Source organism: Callospermophilus lateralis, chromosome 7 (genome assembly GCF_048772815.1).
Source record: "Callospermophilus lateralis isolate mCalLat2 chromosome 7, mCalLat2.hap1, whole genome shotgun sequence".
Lineage (NCBI taxonomy): Eukaryota > Metazoa > Chordata > Mammalia > Rodentia > Sciuridae > Callospermophilus > Callospermophilus lateralis.
Window position 1 is genome coordinate 54,026,326 of NC_135311.1, and position 23,239 is coordinate 54,049,564.

At 32.6% G+C, this 23,239-nt stretch overlaps 1 protein-coding gene across 1 annotated transcript in view; it reads right to left on the minus strand.

Annotated features, from left to right (window-relative positions):
- Nucleotides 1-11,138: 11,138 nt before the first annotated feature.
- The window catches only part of LOC143404257 (mitochondrial adenyl nucleotide antiporter SLC25A24-like), a 51,119-nt gene continuing 39,018 nt past the window's right edge, over nucleotides 11,139-23,239 (minus strand). The window contains exons 7-10 of the mRNA XM_076862499.1: nucleotides 16,480-16,587; nucleotides 14,268-14,435; nucleotides 12,484-12,634; nucleotides 11,139-11,314 (exon numbers count right to left, since the gene is read on the minus strand). Of these exons, the coding sequence (XP_076718614.1) occupies nucleotides 11,139-11,314; nucleotides 12,484-12,634; nucleotides 14,268-14,435; nucleotides 16,480-16,587 (603 nt within the window). The remainder of the gene's footprint in view (nucleotides 11,315-12,483; nucleotides 12,635-14,267; nucleotides 14,436-16,479; nucleotides 16,588-23,239) is intronic.

Genomic DNA, 23,239 nt, shown 5'->3' on the forward strand with positions numbered 1-23,239 from the left:
ATTCTTTAGATTCCTCTTTTACGCTTCCTAAGATCTAATAACTCTATATCTTCACCTCCTACCCTCTTAACATCTCATCCTACACCTCACCCCTGGTTCTCTTTATCCACCATCAGAAACTGTAGACATTTTTGAAAATCTACTGGTTGTATTATAGATAATAATTGAACTCACCATTTCTGTATATTGTGACCAAACTTAAACTATCTTCACAGCAGCTATATGGTTTAAGGCTGTATATTATTTGTATTGGGATCTGTTAATATTGTTCTTCCCCTTAAAGGAGGGGTATTTGAATCCTGCAAGGACACTATAATACTATAGGGTAAAAACTCTAATGCCTCAGATCCACAGAGCTAAAAGGAAAAACACACAAACAACATGAAAAAACAAGGGAAGAAAGTGCCCCAAACAAACCAAGATACTACATTATTAGAATCCATGGCCAGCACAACAGAAGAAATGACAGAGAAGGAGTTCAGGATGTACATAAATAAAATGTTCTGTGAATTAAAAGATGATATAAGAGAGCAAATACAGGCAGCAGAAGATCATTTCCATGAAGAGCTACATAAGCAAATACAGGAAGCCAAAGATTACTTCAATAAGGAGATAGAGGTTCTGAAACAAAACAAACAAACAAACAGAAATACTGGAATTAAAGACACAATAAACCAAATTAAAAATTCAATAGAAAATAATACCAACAAATTAGATCACTTGGAAGACAGAACCTCAGGCAATGAAGACACAATATATAATCTTAAAAAGAATGTTCACCACACAGTGAAGATGGTAAGAAACCATGAGAAGAATATTCAAGAATTATGGGATAACATAAAAAGACCAAATTTAAGAATTATTGGGATAGAGGAAGACATAGAATTACAAACCAAAGGAATGAACAATCTATTCAATAAAATAATATCAGAAAATTTTCTAAACATGAACAAACTGGAAAATCAAATATAAGAGGGTTACAGGACACCAAATGTACAAAATCACAACATATCCACACCAAGACATATTATAATGAAAATGCCTAGAAGACAGAATAAGGAGAGAATTTTAAAAGCCACAAGAAAAAGGAATCAGATTAAATAAAGGAGGAAAACATTTAGGATATCTGCAGATTTTTAAACCCAGACTGCGAAAGCTAGAAGATTCTGGAACAACATATACCAAAGCTCTGAAAGAAAATGGATACCAACCAAGAATTTTATATTACAACAAAATTAAGTTTTAGATTTGATGACGAAATAAAACCCTTCCATGATAAACAGAAGTTGAAAGAATTTACAACCAGAAAGACTGCACTATAGAACATCCTCAATAAAATATTCCATGAGGAGGAAATGAAAAACAACAATGCAAATCAACAAAGGGAGGTACTACACTAAAGGAAAAACCAACCAAATAAGAAAACAAGTCAAATTAAATACCAAAAATAAACAAAAATGATTGGGAATAAGAATCAAGCCTCAAAAATAACCTTGAATTATAATGGCCTAAACTCACCAGTCAAAAGATATTGACTGGCAGATTGCATTTTAAAAAAAGACCCAGCAATATGCTGCCTTCAAAAGACTCATCTCATAGGAAAAAACATCCACAGACGGAAGGTGAAAGGTTGGGTAAAAACATACCACTTACATGGATGGTAGAAACAAGCAGGGGTTTCCATCCTCATATCAAATAAAGTAGATTCAAGCCAAATTTAATGAAAGAGATAAAGAAGGACATTTCTTATTGCTTAAGACATAACAATTATAAATATATATGCCCTAAACAATGGAGCATCTATGTTCATTAAACAAACTCTTCTCAAGACTCAAATAGACCACAATAATTCTGGGTGACTTTAACATACCTTTCACCATAGGATAGATCTTCCAAACAAAACTACACAAACAAACCACAGAACTCAATAATACAATCAATAACTTTGTCTTGACAGACATATATAGAATATTTCATCCATCAGCTAGTGAATACACTTTCTTCTCAGCAGAACATTCATTCTTCTCTAAAATAGACCATATATTATGCCACAAAGCAACTCTTAGCAAATACAAAAAATACTAGAAATACTACCCTGCATTATATCAGATCCTAATGGAATGAAATTAGAAATCAATGAAAAAATAAAAAATAGAAGCTATTCCAACAACTGGAGACTAAATATTATGCTATTGAATGAACAATGGGTTGCAAAAGACATCAAAGAGAAGATTTTAAAAATTTTAGAAGAAAATGAGAACACTAATACAACATAATGAAATCTCTGGGACACTACAAAGTCAGTACTAAGAGGAAAGTTCATTGAATTAGTTCATTCCTTAAAAGAAGAAAAGACAACAAATAAATGACTTAACGTCACAACCCAAAGCCCTAGAGAAAGAACAAATCAACACCAAAAGCAGTAGAAGACAGGAAATATTTAAAATCACAGCTGAAATCAATGAAATTGAAACAAAAGAAACAACTAAAAAAATTGACAAAACAAGAAATTGTTTCTTTGAAAAAATAAATAAAATTGATAAACCTTTCTCCATGCTAACAGAGAAGGAGAGAGAAAATTCAAAACATCCGTGATGAAAAAAGAAATATCATGACAGACACTACAGAAATACTGAAGATAATTAGAAATTATTTTGAAAATTTGCACTCCAATAAAATAGAAAATCTCAATGGCATCAACAAATATCTAGAGTCATATGATTTGCCTACATTGAATCAGGAAGATATACACAAGTTCAACAGATCAATTTCAAGCAATGAAATAGAAGATGCCATCAGAAGCCTACCAACCAAGAAAATCCCAGGACCAGATGGATACACAGTTGAGTTCTACAAGACCTTCAAAGAAGAACTAATACCAATACTCCTCAAATTATTTCATGAAATGGAAAAAGAGGGAACACTTCCAAACACATTCTATGAGGTCAATATTACCCTGATTCCAAAACCAGGCAAAGACACATCAAAGAAAAGAAAACTAATATCTCTAATGAACATAGATAAAAATTTTCAATAAAATTCTGTCAAATCGAATACAAAAGTATATCAAAAAGATCATGCACCACGATCAAGTAGAATTCATCCCAAGGATGCAAGCTTGGTTTAACATATGGAAATCAATAAATGTAATTCATCACATAAATAGACTTAAAGATAAGAATCATATGATCATCTCAATAGATGCAGAAAAAGCATTTGACAAATACAGCACCCCTTCATGCTCAAAACACTAAAAAACTAGGGATAACAGGAACATAGCTCAACATTGTAAAAGCTACCTATGCTAATATCAATGTCAACATCATTCTAAATGGAGAAAAATTGAAAGCATTCCCTCTAAAAGCTGGAACAAGACAGGGATGCCATCTTTTACCATTTCTATTTAACATAGTTCTTGATACACTAGCCTAAGAAATTAGACAGACAAAAGAAATTAAAGAATACAGACAGGAAAAGAAGAACTCAAACTATCACTATTTGCTGACAACATGATTCTATACCTAAAGGATCCAAAAATTCCACTAGAAAACTTCTTGAAGTAGTAAATGAATATAGCAAAGTAGCAGGATATAAAAATCAACACCCATAAATCAAATGCATTCCTATACATCAGTGACAAATCCTGTGAAAGAGAAACTACCCAATTTACAATAGCTTCAAAAAATAAAAATAAAATAAAATACTTGAGAATCAACAAAATAGGTTGAAAGATCTCTACAATGAAAACTATAGAACATTAAAGAAAGAAATTAAAGTAGACCTTAGAAGATGAAAAGATCTACTTTGCTCATGGATAGGCAGAATTAATATTATCAAAATGACCACACTACGGAAAGCACTATACAGATTTAATGCAATTCCAATCAAAATCCCAATGACATTCCTCATAGAAACAGAAAAAGCAATTATGAAATTCATCTGGACCCAGATATAGTCAAAGCAATCCTATCAAGAAGAGTGAAGCAGGTGACATCACTATATCAGACCTTAAACTATATTACAGAGCAATAGTAACAAAAATGGCGTGGTATTGGCACCAAAATAGTCTTGTAGACCAATGGTACAGGATAGAGGACACAGAGACTAACCCACAAAATTTCAATTATCTTATATTAGACAAAGGTGCCAATATGCACTGGAGACAAGAGAGCATCTTCAACAAATGGTGCTGGGAAAACTGGAAATCCATATGCAGCAAAATGAAATTAAGCCCCTATATCTCACCATGCACAAAACTCAACTCAAAGTGGATCAAGGACCTAGGAATTAAATCAGAGACCCTGTGCTTAGCAGAAGAAAAGGTAGGCCCAAATCTTCATCATGTCAGATTAGGTGCCGACTTCCTTAAATACAACTCCCATAGCACAAGAAATAAAATCAAGAATCAATAAATGGGATGGATTCAAACTAAAAAGCATCTTCTCAGCAAAAGAAACAATCAGTGAGGTGAATAGAGAGCCTACATAATGGGAGCAAATTTTTACCACACACACATCTCTAGGACATATAAAGAATTAAAAAAAAATCTTAACACCAAAAAAACAAATAATCCAATCAATAAATGGGCCAAGGAAGGACCTGAACAGACACTTCTCAGAAGATGATATACAATCAATCAAGAAATATATGAGTAAATGTTCAATCTCTAGCATTTAGAGAAATGCAAATCAAAACTATTCTACGATTTCATCTCACTCCTCTCAGAATGGCAGCTATTAAGAATAAAACAACAATAAGTGTTGGTGAAGATGTGTAGGAAAAGGTACACTCATACCTTGCTGGTGGGATTGCAAACTGGTGTAACCAATCTGGAAATCAGTATGGAAATTCCTTGGAAAACTTGAAATGGAACCACCATTTGATCCAGCTAACCCACTCCTCGGTTCATACTCAAAGGACTTAAAAACAGCATACCACAGGGACATAGCCACATCAATGTTTATAGCAGCACAGTTCACAATAGATCAATTGTGGAACCAACCTAGATGCCCTTCAGTAGATGAATGGATAAAGAAACTGTGGTATATATACACAATGGAATATTACTCAGCATTAAAAGAGAATAAAATCATGGCATTTGCAGGTAAATGGATGGAGTTGGAGAATATTATGCTAAGTGAAGTAAGCCAATCCCCCCCAAAAAATACCAAATGTTTTCTCTGATATGTGGATTCTGATCCATAATGGGGATGGTGGGGGAGCATGGGAGGAATGGAGGAACTTTAGATAGGGCAAAGAGGAGGAAGGGGAAGTGTGAGGGAATGGGGGTAGGAAAGATGGTGGAATGAGGTGGTCATCATTACCCTAAGTACATGTATGAAGACATGAATGTTCTGACTCTACTTTGTGTACAACCAGAGACATGAAAAATTGTGTTGTATATGTGTACAATTTAAATACATTCTGCTGTCATAAATAACAAATTAGAATAAATAAATTAAAAATAAATCCTTCAATTGCTAAGATTAAAAAAAATTTAAAAACTGTTGGATTAGAAGAGAATGTCTGAGATTCCTGCTGCTTTGAGTCTCTGTACCTCCCTCCCTCCAAGTGAGAAGGGATACCTGGACTTTACCTCCAGCCTTGAGAAAGAAGCTTTAGTGAAACTACCTGGAAAGTTTGAGGTAGATCTCATGAGTTTTAAGAACACTTTATTGTAATAAACATGATTAAGAAATCTTAGCTAGCTGTTCTCACAATAAAGTAAAAAGAAGCTGCTACCTTGAGCAAATTATTCTCCCAGAGTTTGTGGAAATAGAATTCATAATTTTTTCTGTTCCAGTGGTAGACTTTGTAAGAGAAAACCAGGGCAGAGAGCTTGTCTACAAGAGATGCCTGGAGGAATAAACAGACTTCATCTGGAGAAAACAGTAGAGGCACTATCAGATATCTAGGGGCTGAGAAGGCATGAGTAACCACAATCCTCATCACGAAGCTACATGAGAGCTCCCTAGTAGCCTGATAGGAAAGGGAGTTTCCAAAGAAACCACCAAAATCATCAGATGTGAAAGAGAGCTTTGAAAGCTGTCAGGGAAGAGAATCCAGTGCTGTAGGCAAAAATACTGGTCTAGTAAGAATCTGTCTACTGTCCCTTTCCCCTCCTCTCAGCCCTGTTATGAATCTGAGGTGGTTAGCCAGCTAAGAAAGAATCAAAAGCTGGCATGCCCACTTATCATTGCAGATATTGGATCTACATCAGGCCTGAGTAGAGAGACAGAAAGAAGGATTTGCTTTAAATTGAAGTTTTGATGACTACACTGGTCCAAAAATATTATTTTAAAAGAATCTTATTAACTGAAAGTGATAAGAAAAATCATGGGACTTACCCTAAATTTCATCTAGAGCAATGGAAGAATTAGTCCCACAGAGTAAATTCAGAGTGACACTGGGAAATAGTTAACATTGCTTAGGAATTCCTTCTCACAAATCATGCTTGTTTCCATATTTAATTTAGTCAACTCTCTCGTCAAACACAGAAAAATCTAAGAGAAATTAATGGAGAGAGCTGTTAGAGAAACATCCTAAATTCTAGATGCTTCACATATATTCTCACTCAGGTCTCAAACAGTCCACCAAAGTAGGGAATTTATATCCCCCTTTTTTACATATGTTAAAATCAATTATCAATAAGACTGAGTGATTTTCTCAAATTACAGAATCATTATTCTTATCCATATTTCTTTGGTTCCAATAACCTTGTCCTTTCTAAAAATCACCTTAGTTCCCATTTCTTCCTTTAGACATCTTTAACTGCTAGCAAATTAACCTAATATCCCCAAGCTTCCATTTCTTTGTATAATTGGATTAATGCCTTTCCTATCTTTCTGTAGGGATACTGGAAGAATTCTGAGACACATACTCTAAAGCATGATATTAGCTCAAAAATTATTTTAAATGTTTAAAATATTCTATAGCACTAAATTCTATTATGTCTTTAAAAAAGTCAAAATTAAACTTCTTACTTAAAAAAAAGTTCATTGGTCTAAAAATATTCACACTGCTACAAAAAAAGGGTAAAAAGACTACTTTTGTCATTTTTAATCATTAAATTAAAAAAAATTTGGATAATTAAATAATTACCAGTCTAGTTATGACTTGCTACACTAATCTAGGTTGTACATGAATGAATTGGAGCAAGGTTGGCTACCTGCACCCATTAGAATTTTCTTTGGCCAAATTTATTTATTAAAGCTCAGAAGAACTTCCTGCTGCCTACCAAAACATCCTGAGTAGATATCCTGGCAGTCTTTTGAGACCTGACAAAGTAAATAAATAAACAACATTAGAGGCAACAGTTTGCTTTGAAGGTTATATCCTCTCCCTAGAAGAAAAAGAGGTGATGGCTAAGAGAATCAACTATTATAAAACTACTGTTTTTAAAATAAATTAAAATACACCTATTTTATCCTAAAAATGTAATTCTGATTAAAAGTTGTCTAAGACAGTTAATCTTACAATGAGGAGGCTTTATTAGCCAGCTGAATTATATGAGAATGATTTATTTCTGCCACCTTAAATTTTTTTTCTTTGTACTGAATTCTTTTGATGTTCTATCAAGATCTAGTTTAAAAGTTCTTTTTTCTCACAGTTTATGGGGCAGGGGTGTGTGACTTGAACTCAGGGGAACTTTACCACTGAGCCACAATGCTTGCCCTATTTTTTATTTTGAGACAGGGTCTCACCAAGTTGCTGAGGCTGACCTGGAACTTGGAATTCTCTGCCTCAGCCTTGTGATTACTGGGATTACAGATGCACCATTGTGCATAGCCTGTAATGTCTTTTGACATTTTAATATGAATTGTAGTTTTATTTATGATTATAAAAAATGACACATTTGTCGTATTGTGGAAAATACAAAAAAAAATCATAGAGGAAAAAATACTCATGATTCCATTGTCCAGAGATTTAATTTCAGTATATAAACTTTTACTCTTTTGCTTGTGTAAATATGTGTGTGTATGAATTTCCCTCCCCCTACTTTCTCATTGTCTCTATCATATAAATCCTTTACTGCATACTTCTCTTTCCACTAAAATAATCTCAAATTAAATATACTATTTTGAATATTGCTTTTCCCAGTTGACATGGTATAACACTATTCTATGTTACTTATATTCTCCTATACCATCATTTCAAACAACTACTTAATATTATACTATCAGACTTAAACTGATATTTTGTGAAACATTAGTTATTATAATTCTTGCTATTTTGAACAATGGAAAAGAAAAACTTACCCTACTATTTTCACTCAACCTTCTAATTCTAACCCAGGAATTTCATCTCATTCAGCTGTGATTAACAAAAATGAATACACTCAGCATTTAGCCTAAAGTATTATGAAAAGAAAGCCATAGTAGCCAATTTCCTATAAATGAATACTCACATGTATAAAAAATGTCTACTACAGGTAAATGAAAATTGTAACAGTCCTACACTTATTTTTATAAAGAAAAACATGTAATGAAGCCTATTAAAATTATAAAAGAAGATCACAAAATAGACATTAAAAAATTTAAGAGATGTTCAAATAACAGGAGGTTTTGACTGGACAACATGAAGATGTGAAGTGTAACTGACAGGACTCAAGAAAGTAGCAGAGGAAAAGAAACAAGTGGGGATTTTAAGTTAACAGGAATCTTATTTTTGCCTTTCAGCGGTTTTACTTTTATGTGTTGTTATGTTTTAATTTTATCTTGCTTAAAGTTTGCTAAATATCCTTAGTCTGTAAATTTTCTTTTCACCAAAATATTGAGTATATTTTGAGCCATTATTTCTTCAAGTACTTTTTACACTCTATTTTCTCATTCCTCATCTTCTTGGCTCTAATTAAATGTATTACATGTCAATATTGTATCCCAGATCACTGATACTCATTTTTCCCCAGTCTATTTTCACTTGCTTTGTTGTTGTTTATTTGGGGTTTTTTGTTTGTTTGGTACTCAGGATTGAACCAGGGGTGTGTTACCACTGAGCTACATCCCCAGCCCTTTTTATGTTTTTGCTTTGAGACAGGGTCTTGCTAGGTTGCTGAGGTTGGCCTCAAAATTGTGTTCCTCCTGCCTCAGCCTCCTAAATCACTGACATTAGAGATACGCACCACAATGCTTGGTTATTTTACATGGTCTTCAAGTGAGATCATTTTTATTGATCTATATTTAAGTTCATTAACTCTTCACTAACTGTTAGTGATTGATTAGTCATCACTAATTGTTACTAACAAATTTAAGAGTTTTTGTTTCCAGGTATTTTTTCAATTCTATTATTTCTACTTGGTTCTTTTATAGTTTCATTTCTTTGCCAGAATTCTCCATCTTTTGACCCATCCTATTTTTTCCTTATTCTATTTACAGTAGCTATTTAATGTCCTTCTCTGTTAATTACAACACTTACATTACCTGTGAATCTATTAATATATGATGTTTTTCTCTTACTTATGGATGATGTTTTCCTACTTCTATAATTTTTAAAAATTTGGACATTACTGATAACACATTGTAGAGGTTCTGGACTTTGTTATATTCACTAATTATCGGTTTTTTTGGTTTTGGTTTTGTTTTTTTAATGATGTGTTAAAACCTCTGGCAGATCATTTTAATTGTATGGTAGCTAAGTTTTAGGTTTTGTTAGGACATTTTAATTTTAGCCTGTAATCCTGAATTTACTTCTAAAATATGGCCCTTTGAGGGTTTTCAGTGGAAAGTGCAAGGAATTACCCACACCCCAGTAACTTGGCAGGATTTGAACTTCAAATCATTTGCCCAGAACCAGAAAGCTGCTGAAGTCCCTTTGCCACTTTTTGTTTTTCTCCCTAGAGTATTATCCTCTATACAGGTTAGGAATTCATCAAGTATTTAAGAGTAATTTGTGTGTAGATTTTGGATTTTCTCACTCTATGGCTCTCTACTTTCTGGATTTGCCTAATTTCCAGCTTGTGTTTTAGTCCCAGTGCCAACACCTGTCTCTTCAGCCCTGTCTCTTTGGTGCACTCTGCCCCATGCACGTTCAGTGGTACTGGAAAGAGCACTTGGGGCAACAATATGCTCTAGAGAAGAGACAATAGTATTTTGGTTAATAGTAAGTATTAAGCTCCACTATAAATTAGTGACTTTGTATTCTGATCTATATCTCAGTCTTTAGAGTTATTTTTGTTAACCTAGCAACAAGAAACTGATAATTTTGAGGAAATTAAGTCAAATGTTTTGTATCACTAAGGCAAAAGATCAAAACCTGGACTTTAGTTAGTTTAGTATAACAATTCTTCATTCAATGACCATTAGTGGTCAACTAGCCAACTACCACCTTCTCACTCTTCAAAGCAATCCCAATAGAGATTGTGATTTTTTTTTTTAATAAAAGTTAGAAGCAGCTATTTAGGATATCAAAGGGTTAATCCAACTAACTCTTAAATTTAAGTAGGAATTGCTTCAGTAAACGTGAAAGAGTGGATTTAATTTTTAAAAATTTTTAAAAAATGTTTTCAACCAGAAGATAAAATCTGTCCAATGCTGTCTTTTTCTCAATGTCAACTTCCTTATATAAGCCATAAATTTCAAGAAATGAGACAACAATATTTATATTTACAAACTAAAGTGCCCAGGGTAGTAAATAATATGCTATCATTATTCTATCTACAATACGATAGAAGGAATTATGAAACCAACTTTCCATTTTCCTTAAAGAACAGAAGCAGGGACTCCAATGATTAACAGAAACATCAATTTTAAATGCACTGATTTTTTTTTTAAAGCTCAGCTTTAAAATTTTTTTAAATGCAAAAAAGGCTCACATAAATTCTTACAACTGACCAAATGTTTTATGTTACTCTATGCCATATTCAAATCCAATCAAAAATAAATCTCAAGTTAGGATTCAAGGGAGAGTGGCAGGAAATGTAAAAATAATTTGGCAAATATTAAGGATTTAAAATTACTAAAGAACTTTACCAAAATTATTATTTAATTTATGCATTTTATAATAGATAAAATAAAGAGAATATTTTTTAACAGTTATTTGATACTTCTTTCCTTTTAGTAAAAGGTATGATCTCCTTATAACCCAGGCATTATCTTATGATTCAGTGATTATGACAATGATAAAAATTTGATATTTCACTTCTAGGTTAATCCCAAAATTGGTTTTGTTTTTTCATAAGCGATACAGCCGATGCCTACTGCAGGAAGCAACTTTATGATGTTAGGGGTGATACCCCTGTAAAATCCTCTTTTTCCTTCTTTCTTATATATTTCTTGGATGAGCTGAATCATAGGTGTTTTTTCTTGTTCCACCAGAGCTACAAGTTTAAAAAGATCAGTATAATTCAGTATTTAATCTTTATGTATTAAGATAGTTCAATGATAAATTAGAATTTACAGAAGTTGAAATTACTTCAGAGTATGCTTCTCTCCCTTCATATAGAATAGTCCTGTGCTGTTCAATATGATATCTACAAGACACATGTGGCTACTGAGATTTAATTAAAATTAAATAAAACTAAAAACTGAGCTCCTCAGTCACATTAGTAACATTTCAAGTGCATGAGAGTCAACCACATATGATTAGTGACCACTGTAGTAGATAATACAGTTATAAAATATTTCCATAATTGCAGAAAGTTCTATTGAAAAAGCTGAAAGTTTTCACAAAGTATCTCCAAGGAGCATTTGGAATTACATATGATACAGGTAGTTCAATAGAAGAATGGATGTGTGGTGGAATGGAGAGGGAAATGCAATATAAATTAAATGCAATATAAATTAAATGTGCAATATAAATTAAATCCAAAGGCCTAACTTAAAAAAGAGGAAGAAAGAGAATGTAAAAGAATCTCACATGCCATGTAAACTCCTTAAATGGTTCACTCAAGAAGATTATGGGATAATATGAAGTTGATTATTTTATTTTATTTTATTCTTTAAAAGCCATAAAGGTATTTTCTTAAAATCTAAATTCCTAAATTTCACTCTGAGAGGAACAAAGCAGATATCATCCTTCTGATTATTGACCCCTCCCTAAGTAGACTGAATCAATGTAAGTGAGTTCATTTCCACAAATATATTAAGTTCCCAATGTGGGACATGATGGTGATAGCAGAACCAAGAAGAAAAAACTTTGTTTCTATGGGGTAAACTTTGATTAAGTTTGACAAAACCTTTTCTATTGTTCTACGTGGTATTTTTGAATCTAAATAAAAACAAAAACTCCTCAATGAGATCATCAGTTACTGAAGAAAATGTGGACAGTTCCAAAGAGAGCTTTAAAGAAGAAATAAAACCTACAATTCACAAAAGGCTCTAGTCAATTAAATTATTATTTCAAATTTCATGCTTTAAATTAGAGAGTTAACTTTTACTTTATTTATAAGTTATTTATTTATAAGTTCTTCTGTTTTTGAAATCATTAATTTATACTTATTTAAAACATACTACTTAGTTATTACTTCATTAAAAAGACAAAACTCACCGTCAGCCTGCATGCGAGTTCTAATGAGATACAGAGGGAAGCTGACTAACTGACCACAAGTGTGAGACAATGTACTACAGGCCAGCAAAATTATTACCCCAGGGTTTACAGAGTCTTCTGCATAGTGCTTCAGCCAATGATTCTTCAAGAACTGGCAGAGAGAGAATAATAAATATCCTTTTAACTACTATGCAACTCTAAGATGAATAAACTTTAGTACAGAAAGGCTACTGCACTGACATATCAAGGACAGGATGCACAAATGTTTTCAAATAAGTAACCTGAATTTTGAGTTCTCATATGTTTGTGTTTCTCTGTGTGTTTTATTTTTTTATTTATTTAATTTTTTTTTGTTTTTTAGCGGGGGGTGGGTATTTTGTTTTGTTTTCCTTTGCTTATTTATTTTGGTTTAAAGATAGAGACCAGAACAAAGTTCTGAAGATTCTCAGAGATTAACAAAATATTATAGAGAGGAAGACTGCACAATCTACTACAGGTTAATGAAACCACACTTTCTCAGTTTTTAAGAGAGACTATCTTTCCAAATGTTCTTTTCCTTGAATAAAAGTGGCTGGAAAAAATATTTATAAATAATAGGCTTAAAACATCACTGAGTGCTTTTAGAACTGTTCATTTATAAAGGGTAGCAGCTACTTTATTATTATGTACTGACAATTATCCAAATGTAGAATTTGATGTTTTTGAAAAATAAATTCCATAGTGTCTTTCCATGGTACACACTTATTACAATCATGTAACAACAAAAAGAGAAGTGGTGCACTGGTATGAAAGCTACAGATATTAAACTGTAGACATAAAAGAACAGAGAAAGCCCATTTCTTCTGTTTATACAGAAGCAACACATTTATTTTAATAAGATCACAGAAACCAGGAAACACAAAGGAAAGAAAAATATGTGCCATAATATTCATACTCTAAACATCTACAAAAATATAATTTATTTGTTATAGTGATAAATGAGATGAGCTATTTTTCACACGATGGAGGTACTACTTGCCAAAAATACTACAGGCCTATGCCTAGAAAGCTCTCCTTTCCATATTGAGAATGAAATCTGAGTTATTCTAATCATACTCTCCCACCTAGTTCTTACAAACAAATGGTGAATGTTGTTAAAATGATTTTCCTGAGACAGATGTAGGAAATGACCGGCTAAAAGGGAGTACCCTAAAGTCCTGCCTCATTAGGACAGCACTGTCAGGACTTTTAGCCTATCTCCATGCTGGCTCTCATTTCCAACCCAGGTATTTCTCCCCTCAGGTCTAATCTTCCTAGATGGCAATGATATGTTCGTGTTCTCAATCTTACCTACACACAGATTCTTCTGGGCAGTCAAAAAACCTGGATCCCAGACCTCTCCCTGGGATGATTAAGTCAGAAAGTCTCAGGAAATAGCTCAACAATCTTATTTTTTAAAAGATCTACATATAGATGATTTCAATTTTGCACCCAGGGTTGAAAACCACTATATTATTGGAATATCTATCTATAATCCTTACTAAGAAGTAATTCACCAAAACCAAACTAAAATTATTAGTTATTATTATTTTGTTTTATATGTAAATATAAAATTATTTTGTTTTATATGTAAAAAAACTTATATTTTATATTTACATATAAAACAAAAATAAAAACATTCAGTTCACTCCTCAGTCAAAAGCTGCTTAATGAAAGGTGATTTATAATCATGTTTTTAGAATAAAAAACTGTTGTGCATATTCTCAAATTTAACCCATAACGTCACATTTTGAGAATGAATTCACCTCATAAACAGCAAGATCTATGCCTGCATAAGGTACAATGCCCAGCAAGTTAGGAACATAGCCTTTAAATAAAGCTCGGATACCCTCTTGTTTCAGAAGCTTCATGCCACAGTCGACAATCCCTGAATACTCTCCAGTGTTAGCCACGGCCAGTCTAGTCTTTATTACCTATATATGAAAGAACATAAGAAAAATATATTTATTAGATTCACTCTGCTAATCTATCAAACTAGTGAGGCTTATTGTACCATGATGTTTACAAACTTTTATAGAAACCAAAAAAGAAAACAACCATAAACAATAACTATAATTTTTCAACAGCTAGGTCTTACTTAGCAACAGCAAATACATTAAAAATATTCAAACAAGAAAATTAAGCAGTGTGCCTTTAATGTGCAATAAGGCAACATGTTCTGAAACAAATTCATTTGAAATAAAAAAAATATGGGGCCATGTTAAAGTGAAAAACCAATAGGAAAAAAATTCTATATATGCTTAAAATGTACACTGAGGTAAATAGTAAGACCTATAATATGTAACTTAAAATAACTCTGGGCTCTTAAAGTAGTGACATCACAGAAACTACAAAGACAACAGCAGGCTCCAGCTGACTCTGTAAATATTCCCAAGCCAGATACAATTCTAATAGTCTCATTCCTTGTATTAATTTCCATTAACTTAATTAAAAGCCACTCTATACATGCTTGGAGAAATTGCTCTCTCAAACAGGGAAGACAAAAAAGAATAAATTTTGTCTTGTTTGGGCAAACTACATAACTTGGTGGGGCTGCTTCTGTGCCATCAATAGAAACTCTTTTGCTTCATGAATCTTTCTGCAGAACCCATTCTTAAAATTTTCTGTCTTCTCAAAGGAAGTATGCTTTCCTCTTACACAAGTAAATCTTCATTTTGTCATGCTTTTATTTTCTCTTCTTATTCCCTAAATTAAGATCTCAAAAGTTTTTTTCTCAGCATTAAAAAAGAAAGAAAGCAACAAAACAAAACCCTTGCATTTTCCTTAGGCAATCTCATGGCTTCAATTAACACCTCTCTGCAGATGGTATGCCAAGATTTGAAATCTCAAGTCTCAGTATCACATTTGCAACTGCCTGCTGAAAATAATAACTTGGTTGTCCCACCAACTACTACAATTAAGTAAATGTAGATCTGATCTCATCTGGTTCCCTTTCTCATCCTCTACCTCTATTAGGACTCTAACCTAGACACAACTCTTCTAACACTCAGGCACACAGCCCACAGACTTTTTCACTTTCTTCCTTCCATTTTTTCCTATTTTCCATTTTTCAAGTTGTCCATTCTCACAAGAGCTCTAAGAGGAGTCAATTTTCCCTAGAATTTGAGCTCTTATTATCATTTCCGTGACTGAGGGAATGATCTCTCTAATCTCTTCTCAAAAAAAAAAAAAAAAAAAAAAAAAAGGTGAGACAAAGAAAAAGAAAAAAAAAAACGGATACAATAACCAAGATCACATTGCAGGCTCCAAAGTCTTTAATGGCTTCTAATTTTTTGAGGAATTAAAGTTAAATTCAAGAGGCTTTCCAATTAGGTCCCAACCCTTTACTTAAAAGTCCAGTCCAAAACTAAACATACTGACATTTTTAACCTCCATTCCTTTGCTCAAGCTGTTATGTCTGCCTAAAATGCCTTTACTCATAATCCTTGCATGCCAAATTCTAAGCCAGGCTCACACATTTTATTCCCTGCTTTCATGAAATCCCTAGCTAAAAATAATTTCTCCCCTTTGAGTTTCCATAACATGGTATATGGTTCTCTCTCCTAGAATTTACTGTTTCTATTTTGAATCATCATTAATGATGTATTTTTTTTCCCTTCTACTATAAATGACATGATCAAAATCCCTGTCTGACTATTTTCTGGATCCTGTATAACAGCTAGCTAAGTAAAACAGCTAAACTTAGTGGGTACGCTATCTAAATTTCCCTGATTACTAAACAAATGATTCTATCCATCCATCAATCAAACAATAAATTACTGTTTATCTTCTTGTCTATCTCCAATACTATCTTTGTTTCAAAAAAACACTGAGTTCAAGTGACATGAGATTTAAAACCTGTAGCTATAAAACAATTTATTACATTATTATATAAAATACTTATCTGGAATTCATTCATAAGAAGTTATCATTTGCATTAAAACATGGTTTTAGTTAAAATTTTATAATAATACATACCTCCATGGGGTAAATACAGGTCTGAGCAGTTGCTCCAGCCAATGAACCAGCTATAAATCTTTCAAAAATTCCTGTATTGGAACCATCAAAACTAAGCCATTTCTTAAACTGTGCAAACAAAAGTATTAAAATGTATAGTATTAATGAAATGTAATACATACCTTTCTAAATTTATAACATTAATAGTATAAATTTATGTTAAAACATATATCAGATAACTGACATTAGCACAACCCAGTAGAATACCTGATTCCAATTACTTATATTACAAAGTTAAGTAAGAGTCCTCTATTCAGTCTCTTTTTTCCTTTTTCTTTGTGGAATAAACTAATAGGAGTGTTAAATTACTTAAGCACATTCATGAATGTGTTATTTCATATGTGGCATGCAAATTACACAAAGGGGACAAGGATTGTATTCTTTTCTCCCCCTGGTACTGGTGATTAAACCCAGGGGCAATCTATGACTTACTTACACCTACAGACTTTGTTTTTTAAAGACAGGATCTCACTAAACTGCCCAGATTGACTTTGAACTTATGATCCTTCTGCCTCAGCCTCTTGAGTAGCTGGGATTAACAGGCAGACACCACCATGCCTGACAGGATTGTACCTTTTATCACTTTTTAGCATCATGCTTTACACATAGAAAACACTTAATATTGTTTGGTTACTGGATAATCAGGAACAGTAACAACATGAGAGGCTCTTTTTGTTATAAGGCATAGTTTATTTCAGTTAGCTCAAGTAATGGGTAAGCTATTATAAAAACATGTAGAAAAAAAGGAAAACAGAAACCTAAACCTAAAAGTGAAGTTTTAACAAGAACTAACGTAAATCATAACACATAAATGGAATATGTAATTTAAATGAGAAATGAACCATGAACAAAGCCCACCCCCTTTCATGTTCTTACAAACATATCTTCAATATATCACTCAAACTTATTAAAATTCTCATGTGTCCTGTGAATCCCCCTATCTTCAGAGAACCAAGCAATCATTAGAGGTTAGGGCATGAAAGGAAAAGGGAATGGCTAGACTTTCCTGACAAAGAAAGAGGGCTTTCAGTGGGTAGAATAAAAGTAAAAGTCTTTGAAGGGGTTGAAGAGAAAGCCTGAACATAAGCTTAAATATCTGACTTTACCACCTACTTTAAAAGAGCCACTTCATTCAGTTGAAAACCAAAATCGACTACCAGTAGCTGCTGAGGAACCATCTAATTTTTTTTTTTTTTTTTTTTAACAGATGATCTTTGGGAACACCTAACATTGTAGCCCTTCCAAACAGAATGACACCAGAGTAAATGTAGCCAAGAAGAACCTAACCTTTACACTTAATGGTTTTATTTCAATACTTCATATATTTTAATAAACTTACTTATGTGAATATAATTTAATTTTAAAGTATTTGGGAAATATATTTAGTACAGTTGTACCTGAAAAAAGGAAAGAAAAAATTAATTTTCCAGTTTTACAGATGCTTCCAAAATTCTAAAGATTGATTAATCCACAGTTACTCAGCTGCAAAATATTACTTCTGATCCACAGACTTTATATATGAACTATTAAATCCATTAGATTGACAGCAATTCCTGCCACCTATTTATTTCCACATTTTTATTGGTGCATTATACTTGTACATATTGATAGGCTCTGTTGTTACATATGTGTACATGCATAAATGTAACAATATAATTTGGCCAGTGTCACCCCAAAGCACTTCCACCCTCTCTTCCTGCCTCCTGCCCCCTGGTCCCTTTCCTCTACTGATCTCCCTTTGATTCTCACGAGATCAGCCCCCACCTTTCTTTTCCTATTCTTCTTCAGCTTCCACATATGAAAGAAAATATAGGACTCTTGACTGTGTAAGTTTAACTTATTTTGCTTAACATGGTGGTCTCCAGTTACATCCATTTTCCTGCAATTAACATAATTTCATTTTTCTTTATGGCTAAATAAATCTCTTTTGTGTATGTATACCATGTTTTATTTATCCATTCATCTACTGATGGACACCTAAGCTTAGTTCCATAGTTTGATTACTGTGGACTGTGCTGCAATAAACATGGGTATTCATGTATCTCTGTAGTATGATGACTTTAATTCTCAGGATAAATACTGAGGAGTAGTGTAACAGGGTCATATGGTGGTTGCAAACCTAGTCTTTTAAGGATCCCCCATATTGACTTCCATAGTGGTTGTATTAATTTATAATCCCACCAAGAGTGTAAAAGGGTTCATTTTTATCCACATCCTCCCCAGTGTTTATTATTTTTTGTATTCTTAAAATATTTTCCCATATTTTTATTTGTTCTTCTTAGATATACATGACAGAAGAGTATATTTTGACATATTATACATACATGGAGTATAGCTTATTCTAATTAGTATCCCATTCTTGTGGTTGTACATGATATGGAATTACAGTGGTCATGCACTCATATATGAACATAGGAATTACTTGTATTCTTGATGATTGCCATTCAGACTGGTGTGAGATGAAATCTTAGTGTAGTTTTGGTTGGCAATTCCCTAATTGCTAATGATGTTGACCATTTTTAAATATATTTGTTGACCATTTGTGCATTTCTTCTTTTGATGATGTCTAACTCATTTTCCCATTAATTAATTGGGTTATTAGATTTTTTAGTGTAGAGGTTTTTTTTAATTATTTATATATTCAAGACATTAATCTTCTGTACAAGAGTAGTTAGTGAAGATTTTCTTCCATTCTGTAGGTTCTCTCTTCCCATTCCTTATTATTTCCTTTGCTGTGTAGAAGTTTTTAATTTGATGCCATCCCATTGATTAACTCTTCTGCACCTAATTTAATGAGAACATAATTTTCTTATTCAAGGATTTATCTTTTAAGGGAACCTGGTCATATGTGAAAGTAGTCAATATTCCTCTGAATGACAATGTGACTCAAGTATTATGTTATAATAACAGAAAGCTGTATTTTCTAATACAGAAAATAGGTACTGAGAAATGAGACCATTGAGAATTTTAATAGGTAGATGTAGAAAAATGTAGAAAATCAACTCAAAGACTTAAGATGTAAAACTAAAATTATTAGAGGAATATCTTCTTTTTTAAGTGATATATCTTTATTAAAGTTGAATTAAAATTAAATGTTTCATATAAAACATTGGAGAGAGCTTCTTGATATTGATCACAGTAATGATTTTTTCAAATATGACCTCAAATTACAGGCAACAAAAATAAACAAGTAAAACGTTATTAAACTATAAAATGTATGCACAGCAAAAGAAATAATCAACAAAGTGGATTTAAAAAGCAAACTACAGAGTAGGAAAAAATAAACACAAACCATATATTTGATAAAGAATTAATATCCAAAATATGTAAGGAACCACTATAACTCAATAGCAAAAGATACAAATAATCTGATTTTAAAATCACAAATGTCTTGAATAGACATTTCTTCAAAGAAAACATACAAATGGCCAACAGTTGTATGAAAAGGTGCACACCATTCATCATCAGGGAAATACAAACTCAAAACTACAAGGACATATCTCCTCACAACTGTTAGAATAACTATTATCATAAAGTCCAAAGATGACAATATGGAGATTCCCATAAAAACTAAAAATATAACTACCTTTTATTTTACTGGTTTTTTATTTGTTGTTTTTAGATATTCATGACAAAAGGGTATATTTTGACAACCTATTATAATTTTGATCCAATTCTTGTGTTTGTGAATAATGTAGAGTCACAGTGGTCATATATTCATATATGAGCATAGGAAAGTTATGTCCGATTCATTCTACTGTTTTTCCTGTTCCCATTCTCCCTCCCTTCTCTTTGTCTAATCCAATGAATTTCTTTACTTCCCCTTCCTACCCTTCCTTGTTATGGGTTAGCATCCATATATTAGAGAGAATATTCAGCCTTTGATTTTTGGGAGACTGGCTTATTTCACTTAGCATGACATTCTCCAGTTCCATCCATTTACTGGCAAATTTTTCTTTATAGCTGAATAGTATTCCATTGTGTATATATACTACACTTTCTTTATCCATTCATCTGTTGAAGGGCATTAGGTTGGTTCCATAGCTTGGCTATTGTGAATTAAACTGCTGTAAACACTGATGTGGCTACGTCACTGTAGTATGCTAATTTTAAGTCCTTTGGAGTCAAGGAGTGGAATGGGTCAAATGGTGGTTCAACCCCAAATATAACTACCTTTTGATCCAGTAATCATACTTCTGCATATATATATCCAAAGGAAATAAAATCAGTATCTCAAAAAAGATATCTGAAGTTCTGTGTTTATTTCAGCATTATTCACAATAGCCCAAATATGGAAGAAACCTAAATGTCCACTGATGAATAGATAAAGAAAACATGGTATATGTACAACACAATTATAAGATACATAGAAAATTTAAAGGCTGAATTGTCTTTTAAAAGAAGTAAATCCTGCCGTTTTTAACAATATGAATGAACTTGGAAAACATTATGCTAAATCAGATAAACCAGATGCCAAAAGACAAACATTATTTTGTATGTGCAATATGAAGGTAAAATGATTGTTGGCAAGAGGAGAAATGGGGGGATGTTGATCAAGGGACACAAAGTTTCACTTATACAAGATGAATGAATTTTAGAGATCTCTTATATAACAGTGAATATAATTAACAATATTGTATTGTACACTTGAAATTTGCTAAGAGGATAGATATGTATATTAAAGTAATAAATGTACTCATATATTAAAACATAAATTATGTTTATACCATAAATAAAATACTTTAATTTTCAATTACACATCAATAAACCAGAGGGAGAAGACGAAAAACAATATAAGAAATAATAGCATCACTTGATGTCAAAGAATCAACTAGTATTTTTTTTTAAGTTAAAAGTTTACAGGAGAAATTTGTGTGATTCATTGTGACATTTCTAAAATGATTTATGTACAGAAAAGAATTAATTCAGCATGCCAGAGAGTGGTGTCCCTTGAAAGTCCTGTTTGTAAAGTTCTCCCTTGGCTTCTATTTGGGAACTTGGATTTGGGGAGGGTTCCTATCATTCTCTGTCAAGAATGGCTCACTGTGCATAAACTCTTTACACAGACAATATAATTTATGCTGAATGCCTGCTTGTTTTGGTACATGCTAGGCAGAGAGACCAGCCCTAATAAACCTTGGGCACAAAGACTCTAAGGAGTTTCTCTGGTAAAGATCATTTTATATGTGTTGTCACAATTCATTGCTGAAGTAATCAAGCAAGAGCTCTGAAAAAGGACCCTTGAAAGCCTACTTCTGGTTTCCTCTGAACTTCATCCCATTCACCTTTGCTCTTCTTCAATATTGCTTTGTATCTTTTCATTGTAATAAATCAGCTATAAGGAGGTCTATGTGCTAGAGTCCTGGAAGAGCTCTTAACCCCGTGAAGTGATGTACCCTGGAAAGGCTAGCAGTAACCAAGATGAGGCCAAAGATAAGAAGTGGGAAACCTGCTGCTTTCTCTAGTCAAGTCTTGTTCTAAAGAGGGAAAGTGTGTCCATGGTCGCTTATTGCCAGTGTGGCAGACTAGAAAGAACTGTGAAGCCAAAGTCCTAATTAATAATGAACAGTGCATCACTGGAGCACTCTCTGTGTTGTCCTGTGTCACCATGAGTAGTGAGGATGGCATATTGATGACTTAAGGTCTAGGCCATTTTTTCCCACCTGTATCTGATATCACAAATAAAACCTATATGTTCCTGATAACAATAAGGAATACACAGACTTCCCTGCTTCTTTTGTACTTTTATAACATGCTGTTTTTGTACACTAAATTGGATGAACCCTCCTTAAATTTCAACATCTAATTTTTTAAAATATTTTTTAGTTGTTGATGGACCTGTGTTTTATTTATTTATATGTGGTGCTGAGGATCAAACCCTCACACATGCTAAGCAAGCACTCTACCACTGAAACACAACCCAGCTCCCAACAACTAATTTTGATAGAAGTAAAGTCTAGAAGAGCAGATCAACTATTTCTATCTTGTTTACTCATGTAGCCCCAGACTACAGCATAAGACCTTGCTCAGGGTAGCCACAGAATAAATATCGGAATCCAGGAAATTGCCAAAATTCAAAACCTATTATAAGCAAGATTTTATACATCTGCATGCTTCTGGATATCATGTTATATTCAGGACTACTAACTTCAACTGGATCCTTTGTACCCAGCAATCTTATTTCCAATTTAGGGTACAAAATTTCCTCTATAAGTACTTTGATTGTAATATGCTAAAAAAAATTTTTTTAAAGAATTACTACAAGGTATACAATTAAGATGAAAAGTTTGAGCCACATTCAAAGCATTCTTGGGCACTTATGTGACACCAATAACATATAATATTCAAAAGTAAATGTGGTTCATCTCAAAGTAAATTACCTAAGCCCCTGAAGTAAAATCCTAAATCAGATTAACACATTTTTTAATTCAATGTATATTTCTCATCTGTTATTCACTTGATTAAATTGAGATTAATCCTTTACTTAGTAATAAATGAAAAATTCAATTCCACAAAACATTCAAATTATTTAAAGGAAAAACCATTATGAAATGTTTTTAATGTCACATTATGACAGTGAAATTAGAAGAATTACTAACAAACATCAGTTTTGATGATATAATGTTATCCATGCAGCCTTTCTTTGTAGATAATAGCAATATGCAATCAAACAGTCATCAAATGAAAATAAAATTAATGTTTACATTGATAACTATTGCTT